At 39.3% G+C, this 17,871-nt stretch overlaps 1 protein-coding gene across 1 annotated transcript; it reads right to left on the bottom strand.

The window, feature by feature from the left end:
* Positions 1-1,597: 1,597 nt before the first annotated feature.
* Positions 1,598-8,729, bottom strand: LOC149845299 (peptide methionine sulfoxide reductase-like). The gene is made up of 2 exons (XM_089997556.1): positions 8,281-8,729; positions 1,598-2,032 (listed from the first exon to the last, which is right to left on the bottom strand). The coding sequence occupies exons 1-2, from the start codon at positions 8,638-8,640 to the stop codon at positions 1,781-1,783; spliced, it is 612 nt and encodes a 203-aa protein (XP_089853682.1). The 5' UTR covers positions 8,641-8,729; the 3' UTR covers positions 1,598-1,780.
* Between the last annotated feature and the right edge of the window lie 9,142 nt (positions 8,730-17,871).

Raw genomic sequence — 17,871 nt, 5'->3', positions numbered from 1 at the left:
TGAATGTCCTCCGTTTGCGAATTATGACCTATATTTTCAAATGTACTCATTTTGTGAACTATGACCTATATTTACGAACATAAGCTTCTATTTATAGATGTCTTCTATTTGCGAACATAGGCTTTTATTTGCGAATATAATCCGCTTGTGAACACAAGTACATAAATCTTTCACGGCAACAACCAAACACAAATATTGCAAGTAGTTTTATATATATATATATATGAAACTTACTTTAAAACCTAACTGAAAGACAAAGAAGTTGACCAAAATGATGTTGCAATCTCATATGAATGTTGCAAGATGCTTTCACAGGAATCGCCACAAAGGAAAGAGGGAGAGAGGGAAAAGTGTTAGGGTTCTAACGAGAAACAAACAAAAAATGGAAAACAATATCTTTATATATGAATCAGCAAGCATACACATTCACAATATGTACTTTGTGATTGTCAGTAGATATTTGTGAACCTCATCAGAAGTATTTAGTTAAACAAGGTTTACATGTTATATTGGTGAAGGTCGTATTGTTCATATGAATGTCATATTGTATTTGCGAAAGTCTCTTCAGAGTGAGAACGTGAGAAACATTCACAACAGGTGTGAAACTCCTTGAAGAGTATTTACTTAATTGAGGTTTGCAGGTTATATTCATGAAGATCGTACTGTATCTATGGATGTTCGCAAAATCTCCTTTTTATTAAAAGGTTATAAACTTCTTACAACGTGCCTATATATCACAGAAACCTCATTATGTTCGCATGTGCAAATGAACAAAAATATCGTAAAAAAGTCAAGCATCAACGATTTTTGGATATTCAAAGATTTTATCAAATTGCTAGGTATTTCAAGAAGCACGCCATTTTGCTAAGACAGTCAGATCATTTTCCATTGAAAGAATGCATCTATTTTGTAAACAAGCAAGTTTGAACTTGATTCAATAGGTTTAAAGTTCAAATTTTATTATTTTTATTTTTGATTTTTTTTTTATGAACCAGCTCAAATTCATCCATTCAACCCGGCTCAGCTTGCCATAAGAACAGCCAAAGCTTGAACACCCTCTCTTTGGTTTGTTTGGCTAGTTTACCAACCCTAGTACAAAGGTTGCAGAAGTGGTTTGGCAATAGGCTTGCGGACTTGATCGGGTAACCTGATAGACACTGCAGGGAAACATATTCTTGGTGACATGCAAGTATAAAGGTGTGTGTCAAGAATGCGCAGAACAGAGTTATGTTTCGACCCATAAAAGGGTCATACCCAGTGCAATGCCATACCCTGCAGACTGGACAGGATTCTGAACTTTTAAATTTTGCATAAACTAATTATTTTCAAGACTTAAACTTGAGTTTCCATTGATGGTCATCCGGTAGAGGCGCCTTGTGAATGTCACCAGGTTGACGAAAGCAACAAGTTCGAAACCCATGGGTGGCACAAGGTCGAAGCTGCGTGTACTTCCCTGTAGGCAGGGGGAACCTCGAGGGTTTTACCACCCGGAGGTGATGAGGGGGTTTCTCCCTTGGACTATCCAAGAAATAAAAACAATTTTACCATTACACCAAAGACAGTATTCAAAGAAAATAGGACCATCAATAGGTCGGGTTCTTCTTCAACACAGCTGACCTGAGTGTTATATATTTTTATACAATAATTATTTTTCCACATTAAAAACCGTCTCACAAACCAGTGCACACCAAGTTACAGCTCAACAGATCAACCATGCAAAGCATTTTTTAAATTGTTCTTTACTTTGTAATAGGGCATCACACGGAAGAGTTTTGCATCTTCAACCATAACAACGAATAGGGTCATTGCAGCCCTTCTCTGCAGACTGTTTAGAACCAAAACGGCCACCCTTAGCAAGGTATTGTTGATGGTATTCCTCTGCAATGTAGAACTTTGTTGCAGGCAAGATCTCAGTAACAATCCTTTTGTTCAAGGCCTTCTGATGTTGTTCCAGCGATTCACGAGCAGCTTTCTCCTGCTCTGGTGTGTAGAAATATATCCCAGACCGGTACTGGGTGCCCACATCGTTACCCTGAAGCCAAATCCAAAGTTCTTAGCAAACAATGAATGTTTTTTTGACAGTTAAACAATGAACTTTTATAATGCAAATAAAACCTATCACGAATGTAGTTAAGCTATTGCTGGAAGAATTGAACGTCTTTTCTTTAAACTCAGACCAAGGGTCTTTGCTCTATCCCTTGTATCAGTTACCAGTCCAAATTGTAAACTCGTTGTCTGCTGGAACTTGAACAGGAAACAAGGAGACAGGGAGTTCAATCAGTATGTCCTCTGTGATTTTCATTTCAGCTCAAAATGATCAATATTGGTTGCCTATCAGAATCTCAAATGGTAACCACTTAACCCTTTCATATATGGATTCTTCAGTGAAGTTACATGAGGGTGTTTGTAATCATCTCGTAACAAAGTCATCCATCATAAAAGACGTTGAAATGAATGACAGTAACCTTCCCTCTTGGAGCCAAACTTGAATGGTTCAACCTGCTCCTTTATGTTTTACCCCTAGTCTTTCATCTTCTTTCTTTCCTCTCTTTGAACCCTTAAGTTGTCCATTTCTTTTTTCTTCTTTAAATCCATTGTCAAGTCTTTCATCTTCTTTCTTTCCTCTCTTTGAACCCTTAAGTCGTCCATTCCTTTTTCTTTTTTAAACCCACTGTCAACAACGCTTCCTCAGCTGTAAAATGAGTTGTGCCACAGGGAAGCCTCTCCCAATACACATCGGCGTCGAACCCACTCCATTGTCTCACCTATGGTTGCCATTTTCATTGCAAGTAATACCAGTCTCAAGATCCCATCAAAATTTTGAGAATTATAGAGGAAGATGAAAATCACAGATCAAGGCACTTGGTGTTAGAACATTTTAGAATATTTCTTGAATTTTTAGCAGCAGCTCCTTGTCTCCAAGAGACACTTTATCAGTATAATTTTCACTACAGAAATTGACTAAGATTAACTACAAGTTTGCAGCAGATTGACTAAAATGATCCCGCTACCAACAGACAGCCTAAACGCTTTTTTCCTTTCTCCTCTTAATTTTGTCCTCTTATTATTCTTTCTCCTTCCCTTCTTTTCTTCTTTTCTACTTTCTACTCGACATGTCAAGTCTCAACATGTAACTAGAGACATCACCCTCGCTTGGAACTAAACCTTCAAGTGTGCTTCAGAACATGAAGCATGCAGTTTCAGAAATCTTCCTGGTCTGCTTCCTAGTTCATTCCCTGCCTCATGCTTCACATTAGAGTTCAAAAGCATTTTCTTCCTGCTTCAGCTTCCATATAGTTTTCTAATTCCGTTACCCTTCCTAGCAACCTTGGTCTCAACATCGTACATGTTAAGTACCTAGACCCCCCATCAAGGTGACCAGACCATTGTACTCTGGAGAGTCTGGACCAAACAAAGACTTTGCATGGAGAACTTGGCGAGCAACAACCTATTGAGTTCATTCATATTGCCTCAAGCACAAGACTGAACACTAGTTTTATGGGTAATGTGAATCTCTGTAAGTCTATTTAAAGAATCAAGACAGCTGAACCTAACTAATGATTCAACTTTCAAGGAAACCTACAACTAGATCCAATTGTTTAAATTTTCAAGTAGACCTACAGGCAAAACATTCAAATTATGTGTGCAACTAAGATGCTGCTGAACTACCTAAACCAAGGTTGTAAGTATCGTATCATTACCCGTATCGGTCGGGCCCAAAGTAACACCGTATTGTATCATACTGTAAATGTATCGTTAAAATTTTAATAAAAAAATTCCAAAAATATAAAAAAAACAAGAAAAAACAGAAAAAATTAGTAGAAATTCTAAAAGAATCATATAACATGAAACAATGATGAATTATACCAAATACAACCATAAAATCACATATGAAGCATTTATGTCTCTATGATCCGCATAAGACATCATTAAACATCAACTAATATAGAATCATAGATAATATTGCATGCATATCTCACAAGAACAATGCAAAATATTAAATATCTTGCAATTAATAACATGCCACAAGACCCCTACTTTCATATTACATAAATAAAAATATTATGTCAATAGTTGCACTCAATTTTCAATCGGTTTCCACTCATTACTTGAGTGCAACATTGTCATGCCGGATCATCTTATGCCATCTTTGTTGGAGGAGTGTAGAGTTTGATTTCTACCTTAACCCATTTTCTTGAATGAAAAAATGGTGCAAAGGCACTTTTTTTACCTTAACCCACTTCTTTGGGTGAAAAAATGGTGAAAATGCACTTCTAATGGCCTCTAGACAAATGGAGAAGTCGGCCCTTAAAAGGTATTTAAAACCCAAAATGAAAAAAGTAACTTTCGCCCTTTTTAACGCGCGTTGAAGGTGTATCGTATGATACACCTTGTATCGCACAATACAACATGATATAGGAGTGTATCGTACAATACACCTAATACAGGTATGATACACACTCGTATCGCGATACGAGTCGGTATTGTATCGCAAAACCCAAAAGTAACAATACATATCATACCGTATCGTAAGATATGGTACGATACTTACAACCAGTGTTGTGAAAAGCGTTGAGGCGTAGCGAGGCGCTCCACCAAAATCTGAGGCGAGGCGTAAGCCTCGAGGCGTAAAGCGTAAGCCTCAAAGTTTTTTTTTTAAAAAAACTTTAAAAAAACTATAAAAAATATCTAAAATTATAAAAAAATAAAAAAATCTTTATTGATGAAGCAACAACCAATATGAAATAAAAAATCTCAAATAAATACTGAAAAAATATGAGATTAACTTGTAAAAGTAACATTAATGCAACAACTTGATCTATATAAGTATCTAAAAAATAAAGCATGGGCATTTATTAAATTAAAAAATAGCATTAACAACGAAATGCATCTTAGCATTAACAATACAATGTCATAATTAGAAAATGCATGTTAGCATTAACAACCAAATGTTAATATAATTACGACACCATACAGATAGCAGGCACAAGAAGGAAGACTAACACAGATTAACCATGAGATGATGAGATAATAAAATTACTAAATTGCATAGTAAAAATATACAGAACACTTTTTTTTAAACAAAAGTTTAAAAGTGATATTTTGTATGGATTTTAACCATTAATTAATTTCAGCTTTCTGTTTGACAGCTCCAGTGGAAAGTTGCCTTGAAATGTGTTTTCAAAAACTTAGTCGTTTTTTGCTGCATTCTCAGAAATCAGGAGATCCTCAGAGATTACACTTTGAAAAGGACACTCACCATCTTAGGAAATTTGCGACTTCAGCACTTGTAGCTTGCTGATACAAACTAACGCATTTGATTTTGACTTGTTTGCATTTCTTGTTCACCCAACTGAACCAACAACCAGACACTCAAGCAACTCGGCCTACAGTCCAACCCAGCAGATGGGTTTCAAGCACCAAGAACTAATAGTTCATAACCAGAGGGTCTCAATGAGGCAGTAGCCAAGAATCCTCTTCCTCTCCGTCTGCACCACCGCACCCCTTGAGGAAGTAGCCAAGAATCCTCTCCACGCAATCGATGTCGTAAAGGGTCTCAATGAGGTAGGAGTAGCTCGGCAGCAGCAAATCGTCCAGCATCGCCTGGTCCAGCTGCCCGGCGATCTTCCTCTCCAGCTTTGTCTGGCACAACTCCGACACGCTCAGGATGTTCGTCGTCAAGAGCAGCCGAAACAGAAGCCTCGTCGTCGTGGTCGAGCTGCTGCTCTTCCTCACCAGCATATGGCTCACCACCGTCTCCAGCAGCTTCCTCTGATCGTCCTCCGTCGCGACGGAGACGGAGTGCGAGGACGGCACCCTGTTCCGTCGTGACAGGCCTGGAATGAACTTCTTGGCGTAGCACACCAACAACCCCTCGATGCTCTCGATGCACAAGTCACGAGCTTTCATGGCGGAGATGACCCTCTTGTAGAAGGGTAGCCCCAGAAAGGTGAGCTCATTGTACCACCAGTCGAACCTCACCGGATCCCGGTGCCGAAGGCCTGTCTCGATCTCATTCCAGAGGATGCTGGCGCCGGGGCTCGCCATTAGATCGCCGGCGACGATGGTCCTGTTGTCGTGCACAAAAACGAGAGGGAGGGAGATAGGTAGGAAAAAATAAAAACAGGTCGGTTGGGCTTTGTTTAAGCCCTATTTTTTAGGTCGAATGAGGGTTTTGACCCTCATTTGACCAAATAAATGGAGCGTGTGCGCCTCAGTCCGAGGCGCGCATCGCCTCAAGGCGTGCACCTCAAGGCCTATGAGGCGCACACCTCAAGAGTATTGCGCCTTATGCATGCGCCTCAAGGCACAAAGCCCCTCGCCTTGAGGCGAGGCGCGCTTTTTGAGCCTTGAGGTGTGTTTTTAATAACATTGCTTACAACACTGACCTAAACAATCTTTCGGTCTCCTAACCTCTTATCTTCACTGAGCCATTAGACTCCCCGGGCCTAGCCCATCCCACCTTCTTACCGTTATAGACATTGAAGTCAAATTTCACCTTGATACTACACAAATGAGTAGAACTACAGTCTATACTGACTTGATGTGTATATTGAAACTATATTTTCCAGATAAAAGTTATTTAAACAATAATGTATCTCAGAAAGCAAGCTGGAACCCTTCTCTTAAGTTGCAAAAAATATAACAATGGTATCAGCTAAAGCATGAGCCTGCAGATGTTTCAACTCTAAATTGGAGAAAGACACAAACACAGTTTGCTCTATGCATATTCATTTTGACTTATAACGGAAGCTTCTACATCTATTCAGCACCCATGTAATTTCTTCACAAAGATGCCTACCTTGAACACAATACCTAAGCCACTACAGAGAAGGTTGGAATGCACAAGTACTTGGCAGAAGCATGATTAGGTGTTACGCACTCCCACAACATGGGTTGGACATCTAGACTACCATTGACAATAGATGTTTAAGTGATTATTTCTTGTGTGATGTGTCATGCCTTTTGGAAATTTAGCATCATAATCTCCATATAGACGAGAAAATTACCATTCACGTACTCATAAAGCCTTACCTACTTGCTCATAATGGACCAATCCGGAACCAAGATGTTCATACATGTAACTTCTACGATGATTTGTTCCATTTCATTAGACAACTTAATTGTTTTAAAATAAACTTAGTTTTTTTATTGAGAAAATAAAATTTCAGTTTCATCAAGTTTGACTTGAAGCAAAATTTATGCAGTTAGAACCTACACTCAACAGAATCAAACTATGATGGTCACCTATGGACTAATTTGAGAGAATTTAAACCATCAAGAAGTGTTCTCAACCAATGGCTATTTATGCTCCATTGGGTTTATTATTCATTTTAAATAAAACCTGCATCCAGTTGGTGTGTGGCCTGTTTGTCTGATTCGGGTTTTCTGAGAAAAAGCTTCTTGTTTACTCATTTGCATTGACATTCCTTCGAGAACAATAGACTATATTTGGGCTTAAGCAACTTCCATGATAAAGTATTACAGCAACCAATACATAAAGCAATAGATGATAATGAGCTACAATAGCTTGGCTATCCTAAAGGAAGAAGATTTAATTAAGGGACCATATATGTTTTAGTGTTACCCTCCTGCCCCAGAACTGATATTAAACAATTCAGCAAGTTACAGATATATATTCGAACAATTTGAATCCACTACACATTCCTTTGAATTGAACAATACAGATTCTTTTGATATAATATAGGCCAGCACCATTACCAAATTAATAAGTTCCCGATTGACTCTTGACAGGAGAAAAATAAAAGAAACAATATTATTTAAAAAAACACTCATGATCAACCTCTAGAGACGGCCACCATAACACCGCACTTTTCGAATAAATAAAAGCCTTTATAGCAAGTAACTCTAGAGACCCAACCAAGTTAACAGCTAAAACCAGATTCTCTCTGTTGCAACAATTAAAATTCAGAGCAAAAAATCAAAACTTTAATCAATCCATAATAAGCAAAACTTCTGACCAGCAAAAACCATCAAAAGAACTTCCATAAAAGATCCAAAAATAAAAATCCAAAAAAGCAACTTCTCTAATTTCAAAAATAGAAACCCATTCCACCCCCTGCCCCCCCCCCCGCCCCTTTTAAGAACCTTCCCAAATTTCAATAAACACCATAATCACAAACCAAACAATCACGTTCCACCAATCAAGCATAACAAATAAAATTTTCTCAAAGTAACGCTTGCATCCAACATACAAGCCAACAATCACAAAAAAGTTCCCCAAAAAATGGCGGAAAAAAAAGAAGACTTGAACGATACCTGGCGATTGAGCGCGGTGGGATCGTGGCGAGCCCAGAAGACGTCGAACAGCGCCTCGTAGGCGCACTCCCGGGGGTCGTACTCAACCCGGACGACCTCTGCGTGGCCGGTCGTCCCGGAGCAGACGTCTGTGTAGGTGGGTCTGTGGAGGGTACCCTGGCTGTAGCCCACCTCCGTCTTTGTGACGCCATGGGACCTCTGGAAGGAGAGCTCGACACCCCAGAAGCATCCGGCCGCGAACTGGGCGAACTGGTGGCCCGGAGCAGGGGCGTCGTCGTCGGGTCCCTGGGCCAAGGAGCCCTCAGGGGACGCGTTAGCTTCCCTAGGGCTTCCGAACCCTAGCTTCCCCAGCCAATTCATGGAGATGAGTGTTTAGGGTTAGGGTTTTTCGGGGAGGGGGGCACTGTCTCAGGAGGAGAGAAGGCGTGGGGGAAGGGAAGGCCGAATGGAGAGGTCCTGCATTTATATTTATAGGTTCTGTTGAAGGGTGTTGTGCTCCCTCAAAAAAACAATATATATATATATATATATATATAAAATTCCGTAAATATGTATTCTAGAATCTACCAAAGCAAGTGAATACCCTTGTGCTTTTCTTGGTTTTGGTTATTTGGGCCTTTTAAATTAAAAAATATTAATAATAATAACTAATTCAAATTATGTCAGAGTTAATCGAACGTTAAACTCTTTATATTAACTTTAAGGGCATTCAGTTTATTAAAGTAAACAAACCAATCTCAAAATCGGAATGTGACTTATATTCTTGACAATATGTAGTTGTTTTTTGTTATATTAAAGAGATGGTATTCGCTTTTCAATTGAATTATCAATTATGAATATACTTTTGTTCCTTTTCTAAATTTGCTTTTATCCTTTTTTTGAAAGAAAATGTATAATCTGTCCTTAAAAGTAATTACATGTTTTTTAACATGTCAGTGTTTAAAATTTACACTAAATGTATGTATGTTTGGATAAGTAAATGCTAATTGGAATCGTCAGTGTTTAAAACATGTCAGTGTTATTCTGATTTAAATTAACAAAGAAAACATTCCTCTTTATTTTCTTTGTTTAAAATTAAAGAAAAACCATTTAATAGCAATTTATTGCTTTTTTTATAGGAAAAATTTATTGCTTTTATTTCAAAAGATATCACGGTTTCCCACTAACATTTATAAAACCCAACAGTTAAAAGTTTCCTGCAAACATTTAATGACGGATTATTGCCATTTCATTTGAAAAAAGACAAAATGGTTAGTTAAATTGGGGAATGCATTTATTTTATTGAAGTCTTTTAAGGTTAGTTAAATTGGGAAATGTCTTTATTTTAATAAAGTCTTTCTCATTTTAGGAGATTTTTTTTTGTGCAATAGGAAACATTTCATTAAAAAAACTTCTTTGGTCTTAGTTCAGGTATTCTCTAGGTATTTTAGTTCAGGTATTCTCTAGGTATTTTATTGTGATATTTTCAATTTTAAAACTTCTTTGGTCTTCTTTACATGAAGAATAGAAACTCCTCATTTATTTTGGACAGGAGGAAGTTGGAGAGACTTGGGGGAAAAGATAACTTATAATATTGGTGGATGCGTCTTGCGGTACAATTCACACTCTCCACTCAAAAAAAAAAAAAGAATATTCCCTCAAAAAATCCAATTCATTATGTATGGACAATGACAAGTAGGATAAAGTCAATAATGCAATAATAAACACGAACCTATATTTTAAAGTATAAAATGATGAAAACATGTAAATTAGATCAAAATTGGCTTTCGGCATTTTTTCACAATTTTGATCTTGCAGATGTGTTCATGAATCAACACCTAAATCACATTCTTTTGATCAAATTGTTTTTTTGAGCCTAGAAAGTTAGAGAGAATTTTGGACCATTGATTTTTCAAACCATATCAAATTTACCCACCATACATAGGAATTGAAATCAAGTGCATATATCATATTTATATGGTCAAAATAAAATAAAATAAAATAAAAACACACTTTTGGCGTGTTTCTCTCTCTCTCTCTCTCTCTCTCTCTCTCTCTATATATATATATATATATATATATATATATATATATATATATATATATAGAGAGAGAGAGAGAGAGAGAGAGTAATGAAATCCACAAATGTTTTTTGAGATAAATGGTAAACTCGCACTATCATGATTAAGAGATCTTGAATTGGAATTCCACAAGGTCCATCTTTGGCTTACCTTAAATAATTAAAGGAAAAAGCAGGAAGGAATGCTTCCTTTTCTCCCTTTTCGTAATTATGTCAACAATACACTAATTATTGTTATATATAATGTTCACATCAAGTCTAGGAGACTATAATTTAGATTTTATTCTACCAAAATAGTGTTTCTTATATTGGTAAACAGTTAATATTATTATTATACAATTAAAACACCATCTTCTTCTTCTCACTTTGTCTTCTTTATCTATCCATGGTTGTAGATTTTAGTGTTTTTTCTATAATCTTTTCTTTTGAGAAGTGAATTTTTTCTATAACCTCCATTCTTCAAACAAACAAAAAAAATGAAGGTTCATCCCAAGGTTGTTAAATGCGATGAGGTGAAGCGAGGCGTTGAGCCTGCACTTCGCCTCTGAGGCGTTGAGCCTGCACTTCGCCTCTGAGGCGTACGCCTCAGGTACTGGTATGGAAGTGAAGCGGTGGGAAGGGAGGCATTAAGAGAAGGACCACGCGCCCAGCTGGTACGGAAGCGAGGGATATGCCGGTCGTCCGGTGGTCGAAGAAGACTGAGCAGCAGCTGCAGCACAGCAACTCCGGTGGTCGGTGGTCACAACTGGTCGGAGGTTGATGAGGGGCACATCACAGCAACGCCTCAGTACCTTGAGCGTGCGCCTCGCCTCTGAGGCATACGCTTCAGGTACTGAGGCGTAGGCCTCTCACAACACTGGTTCATCCTCATATTAAGAAAGAGAGAGAATCAATTTAGGTGAAAAAAAAACAAGAATAGAAAGTTCGTTAATGATAAGAAGATTAAGTGCTATATTTGCTTACAATAAATACAAAGTCATCAATGGGTAAGGACTTTCCTGACTAGAGGTGACATTTATAAGAAAATAATAAGATATAGGCTCTCCAAAGTAGGTCCAACTAGATAAGCAGATTAAAATTTGGCACTAATAAAGGTACATAACTAATGAGCTGAAAATTTCATGAGCGAGCATAATACTCTTATGAATGCTTCTTCAGAAAAGCCCCTTGTTTATCCAATAACATACGACCCAAAATTGGCCTCATAAGAATCATCATCATTCTCGATATGACTTTATACAACACATTACAAAGTCTTGAACTTATTTGGAATAAGAAGGTGGTATTTTTCAAACAAAATTTTCTTTCTTAAAACAGTCTTGAACTACCTTAGTGAGTCTATGATATCTATGATAAAAACTAGTAGGAAACTCGTCCAGACCGGGAGCTTTGTCTCCATCGATTTGAAAGACTGCATCTCTAACTTCTTTGGATTGAATTGGTTGAATGATTTTCCTCATAAGAAACCGTTAAACCCTTTGGCATTCCTTCAAGCATACAACCACTACAATTCTCTTTAGCAAGGATATTTTGATAATAATGCAGGAAGCCTGCTGAATATGTTCAGACGATGACAAAACTAACCCATCATGATCAAGCCTCCTTATGGTGTATTGCTATCGGCGTCCTCAAACCATAGCATGTATAGGAGGTATTACAATCATTATTATTGAGTCATTGCACCCTTGGCTTTTGTTTCCAATATGCTTCTTCCCGAAGGGTTGTATTTATAACTCATTCCTGAGAAGAGATGTTTTTTCTAAAGCTGGCAAATGGGTGTATTGAACTCATTCCCAAGAAGAGATTGTACAGGTGACAGATCCATATCGGGTCCGGAAAGCTTCCAAAGTGAGTGCAGAAGAACTCTTCATGAAGTCCCATGTTGATAAGAAGTCTCACATGGATGAGGTTGAGATCATCTTAATGTGAATCTCCTACTCAAACACGAGTCTCAACATGTTTTGAACTCTGAGAAGATAAAGCATTGTAAAGTCCTTAACCAGGTTGGGAACCCTCTTGTAAAAAGCCTATATAAAGGAGGGATCGGCTCCCCCTATCAGTGTGAATTGAAAGAAAGAGAGAGAGCCTTTTCAAGGACGTAGGTCAAGCTTGACTGAACTACGTTATATTGTGCATCGTTGTGTGAGTGTGTCTCTTGTTCCTGTGTTTTCATGGTATCATAGCCTGTCGGATCCTTTGAGTAATTATGCTTGTGTTGTGCGCTTCAGTTTGTCTGTTAAAATGGCATTAAGCTCATCCTCCCTGTCTACCAATCTGGCAGTGCAATGGAATGTCTTTTCGTCTATGGTGTCTCTGAAGCTAGACAGAGACAATTTCTTATTATGGCGCTCCCAAATCGAGTTCATAGGACTTTATCAAATATGTTGATGGCTCCTACCCTCCACCAATCCAGTTTATGACTGAAGGAGACTAAGTAAAATCTAATCCAGAGTTTGTTTCATGGAAAGATCAACTCACGTTGAGTAGGATCAAGGCCACTGTTATGTGCTGGGACAAATTATCCGTGTCCCTTCTACCAGAGAAGCATGGATTGATTTGGAAAAATTCTATGAATCACATTCAAGTGTTAGAATCCTTCAATTAAAATGTGATCTTTAGAACGTAAGAAAGGAAGAAAAGTGCATGATGAAATATTTGAATCATGTAAAGTTTTTTATGGATTCCTTATGTGTTGTCAATGAACCGGTCTTGAATGCAGATCTGGTTCAATTTACCCTAAATAAATTACCCCAGGAGTATGAAATTTTATTACTACTTCCTTTCTTGAAAAACTTTTGAAATTTTTTGAGATTTATGATCTCACTACAAGAAAAATGTCAATTAACGACGAAAATTTGCGACAGAAATAATCCATTACAATTTAGCGACGAATTAGCGAGAGAAAATGAGATGTCCCTAACATTGAAATTTGTTTTGGGATTAGCGACGGAATAATATCCATCGCTACTTAGTGACAGATATTATTTCATCGCAAAACATGTCGAAACTTAACGATGGCATAGCGACGGATATTATTCCGTCGCTAATTAGCGTCGGTGTTGGCGACAAAATTGTTCTATCACTAATCTGTCGCTAAGTTTCGATGTAAAACGCTCATCTAGGGTACAAAATTGTGTTTGCTCTCTCTCTCTCTCTCTCTCTCTCTCTCTCTCTCTCTCTCTCTCTCTCTCTCTCTCATCTGCGTTGCTCTCCTCAGTCACCTACCGCTCTCCGGCGACCGCCCCGGTCACCTACCACTCTCCGACGACAGCCTCGGTCACCTACCACTCTCCGGCGACCGCCCCGGCCACTTCCCGCTCTCCAGCGACCTCCCCGACCACCTCCCACTCTCCGACGATCGCCCCGGCCACCTCCCTTTCTCTGACGACTGCCACGACCCTCTCCACACCTGTTATTCCCTTTACCGCCCCTGCGTTGCTCGCCCCGGCCACCTACCGCGCTCCGGCGACCGCCCCGACCACTTCCCGCTCTTCAGTGATAGCCCCGGCCACCTCCTACTATCTGACGATTGCCCCATCCACCTTCTGCTATCCGGCGACCGCCCCGACGATCTTCGCACCTGCTCTTCTGCCGATCACCCCCGTGCTTCTCTCCGGTGATCGCCCCGACCATCTCCGCCCCCGCTCTTCTGTCGACCGCCCCCACTCTCTGGCGACCCACTGATAGGAAAGTATGCAGGTGAGCTCACCTCTCGTACTCACGCCTCCCCTCTGTCCCTCTTTCTAACTTGTCGGCAGGGGACCCACCCCCTTGCCGCTGGTATTTTTTGGCAGGGGATCTGCCCCCTCTGCCGTTGTTATTTTTCGGCAGAGGGTTGAACCCTCTGCCCTTGTTTAAGCAAGGGCAGTAGGGGATCGCCCCCCCTACCGCTGTCATTTTTCGGCAGGGGGGCGGACCCCCTGCCCTTGTTTAAGCAAGGGCGGCAAGGGATCCCCCCCCTGCCGATGTTATTTTTCAGGCAAAGGGGCAGACCCTCTCCTTTGTTTAAGCAAGGGCGGCAGGGGGGCGGACCCCCTGCCCTTGTTTAAGCAAGGGCGGCAAGGGATCCCCCCCCCCCTGCCGATGTTATTTTTCAGGCAGAGGGGCAGACCCTCTGCCTTTGTTTAAGCAAGGGCGACAAGGGATCCGCCCCCCTGTCGTTGTTATTTTCCGGCAGGGGGGCGGACCCCCCTGCCCTTGTTTAAGCAAGGGCAGCAGGGGGGATCCCCCCCTGCCACTGGTATTTTTCGATAGGGGGGCACCCCTCTGCCCTTGTTTAAGCAAGGGCGGCAGGGGGATCTTTCCCCCCTACCGTTTTGTTTGCTCAGCTGGTAGGGGCGGGAGCCTCCTTGCTGCTGGTATTTTCCAGCGACAGGGGGATCTGCCTGCAAGGGGCGGAGCCCCCCTACACTTGTTTAAGCAACAGCGGCAGGAGGATCCTCCCCCACTGTCGTTGTGTTTGCTCGACCGGCAGGGGGCCCCATACCCCTGTCGCTGGTACTTTCCAACAAAGGGCTCCTGCCTCCTACCCTTGTTTAAGCAACAACGGCAGAGGGATCCGCCCCCTACCATTGTGTTTGCTCTGTTGGGCTCGTACTTTTTTGTATTTTTGTCTTTGACAGGCAAGAGTAATGTGCATTGCAGGTGCGTAACAAAGCAAAATGCTCGATGCTTAATGCTAAGCATCGCATGCGGCTTAAAATGCTATGCGAAAATAAATAAACAAAATGCAAATCGGGTAAATACCCGTGGTGAGTAAGTGATGCAAGTGCATCACATGTTATTTAATTTCTTGGATGAACACTTTTATGTTCACACACTAGTTGTGGATATCTAGGACTGCTTTGATGGAGTTTTGAGATCATGCTGAGCATGATTTTAATATATAAAAATAGAAGTGTTCTTATTTTTGGAGTACGGATTTCATGCTAGGCATGGTAGTAGTTAGTGTGATATTGAAGTGTGTTTGTTGCAGGTACATGTTTGACATTGTTTTGATATGAGTGATTTGAATGTATTGCAATGTATGATGTGTTTGTATCCATGCCTGCATGAAGTTATTTTTCATTTGATTATGCCTTCCATGTGAAATTGTAATATGAAAACATTCTTCAAATGAATGTATCATTTTATGGAATGTGATTTCATATTTCTAAATATCCTCATGATGTGTATAAATATGATGTGATAGTGTTACAACCGAAAATATTGAATTATCAATGCATGCATAATAGTTCATGAAATTGCATTTTATGTTAAACATGTTTGTGGTATAAAGGGGAAGAAAATTTATGCACTAATTGAAACAAAAAATTGCTCACAAACAATCATTAAACAAGAATTAGTGACTTACTTAGGCACAAATAATAGTGTAACTTTATTCAAGTGTCATTGGTTTGATCTCATAACAACAAGAGTCGACAAAGCCTCAGGCATTGTGGAGGTGAATTATAAATCAAGGTTTGAAACATATAAACCATTCATATTAGTCTGGCAAGCTCAACAAGTTTACTATACTTCATATCCGAGTACAAGGAAGTCAAATAGAAATGAATGGTGGGCAGTTTGTAAGGTGAAGTCTAAACTATACCCCGAGTATGATCAATTACATGAAGACAAGTTAACTAAAGAGAGTGATTATTATCAATCAGATGATATGTATGACTTTCTTATGGTCACGATGTCACACATGGTTTGTATGTCACGTCTCCATTATCCGATGGCACATGTATGAAAGAATGTGATCCAAATGATATACCAAGTGGATGGGCACCCAATTAGAAGAAGATGAAGAGGAGGAGGAAGAAGAAGAATATGAAAGTGAAACAAGTGATGAAGAAGCATACTCGATCTAGTGAAATACATGTTTGAGTGCTATGAAGGATTTGAATGTATTGCCATGTTTGATGAGGTAGTAGTTAGCAGGATATTGGAGTGTATTTGCTGCAGGTACATGTTTGACATTGATATGCTATGCATGATTTCAATATATTGTCATGTTTGATGTGACTGTATTCATGCTTGCATAAAGTTATTTTCGATTTGAATTTGTATCCATGAAATTGTATATCATGTAATTGATCTAAATAACATTTTTATTTGTTAGAATATGGTTCGTGGAGGTCACAGTGGTCGAGGACCAAGTAGAGGCCATGGAACATCATTAGGTAAATGTCTTTGTGTTATATTTAAATATAGGCATTCATTATATTTTTGCTTATATGATTATATAAATATTGTTACTTGTTAATCGTCTTTATAGGATCCCAGCTCAGTGATAGGCAGACTCAACCTTCGTCTTCACGCAATGCTTCAATAGGTATATCATTTAAATAATTGTATACTTGATTAGTTTAAATATGCATTGTGTGAATTTCTAACTCATTGTTCTATAAGTGATGTTTCGCCTACACATGACCTATCTACACCAGCTACTCATACACATCACGAGACAACGCCAGATGCAGGGTCTTCTCAGTGTGACACACGATGACTCATTCAAATAGTGTATATTGATAGTCGACCGTAAGTATTTTATTATCACTTGTCTAATATTTATCTTATAAATAGTGTATATCGACAGTCTATTGTTAATGTGTATCAATTCATGTGCAATGCAAGGTTCGAGCAACAAAAAGAAATACAAGAAATTAGGAAGTCACTACTGCAGCATCTTCCAGGACCGGTCGTGCAATGGAAAGAGTACCCGACGGAGGTGTTGGACAAATCAATGTTCTCATTCATGGTATGCAATCGTTTATCATAACTAATGTGTTTCATATTTAATTTTTTGTTATACTCATGTGTGCTAACTTTCTGAAAGTATTTGTAAGCTTCCCATCGCTTTGCGACTACGAATAAGGAGAAAGACGCTAGGGTAGTATGGCAAAAGGTGGTTGCCAATCGATTTGCCAACATATTGCACAATATGAAGACTACAACAACAACAACTATGCCGTCATCCCAAAACAATTGGAGTCAGCGATATGAACCAAAAAAGAAAATAATTCTGGGTCTTCCACATGAATCCTTCTCCTCTAATCATTTCTATCCAATGTCATGTCCTCGGTGAGGTTCAAAGCATTCATATTCTTTCCTATCATCTCCATCCAAGTCTTCCTAGGCCTACCCCGACCTCTTTTAACTAATATATTTTCCCATTTCTCCATCCTTCTAACTGGCGCATCATTTGGCCTTTGCCAAATATGTCCAAACCACCATAAACGATTCTCTCTCATCTTATTTTCAATGGGTGCAATGCCTACCTTCTTACGTATCTCCTCGTTTTGAATCTTATCTTTTATTGTATTTTCACACATCCATCTAAGCATACGCATCTACACTCATTTTTTGAATATGATGTCTTTTGGCAGCCCAACATTCCGTACCATATAGTAAAGCATGCCTAATAGTCGTCCTATAAAACTTTCCTTTCAACCGCAATGGCATTCTACGATCGCACAATACTCCAATTGCACTTTTCCATTTCATCCACCCAACCTTTATCCTATGATTTACATCTCCATCAATTT

This window comes from Nuphar pumila, chromosome 2, assembly GCF_984573655.1.
Source record: "Nuphar pumila chromosome 2, dmNupPumi1.hap1.1, whole genome shotgun sequence".
Taxonomy (NCBI): Eukaryota; Viridiplantae; Streptophyta; class Magnoliopsida; order Nymphaeales; family Nymphaeaceae; genus Nuphar; species Nuphar pumila.
This window is presented reverse-complemented; position numbering and strand designations above follow the sequence as displayed.

Excerpts from the sequence above, each read along its gene's own strand:
- LOC149845299 (XM_089997556.1), bottom strand. The coding sequence starts at position 8,640 with ATGAATTGGCTGGGGAAGCTAGGGTTCGGAAGCCCTAGGGAAGCTAAC. Across the intron at positions 2,033-8,280 it reads CCACCGCGCTCAATCGCCAG|GGTAACGATGTGGGCACCCA; the intron begins GTATCGTTCAAG and ends ATTTGGCTTCAG.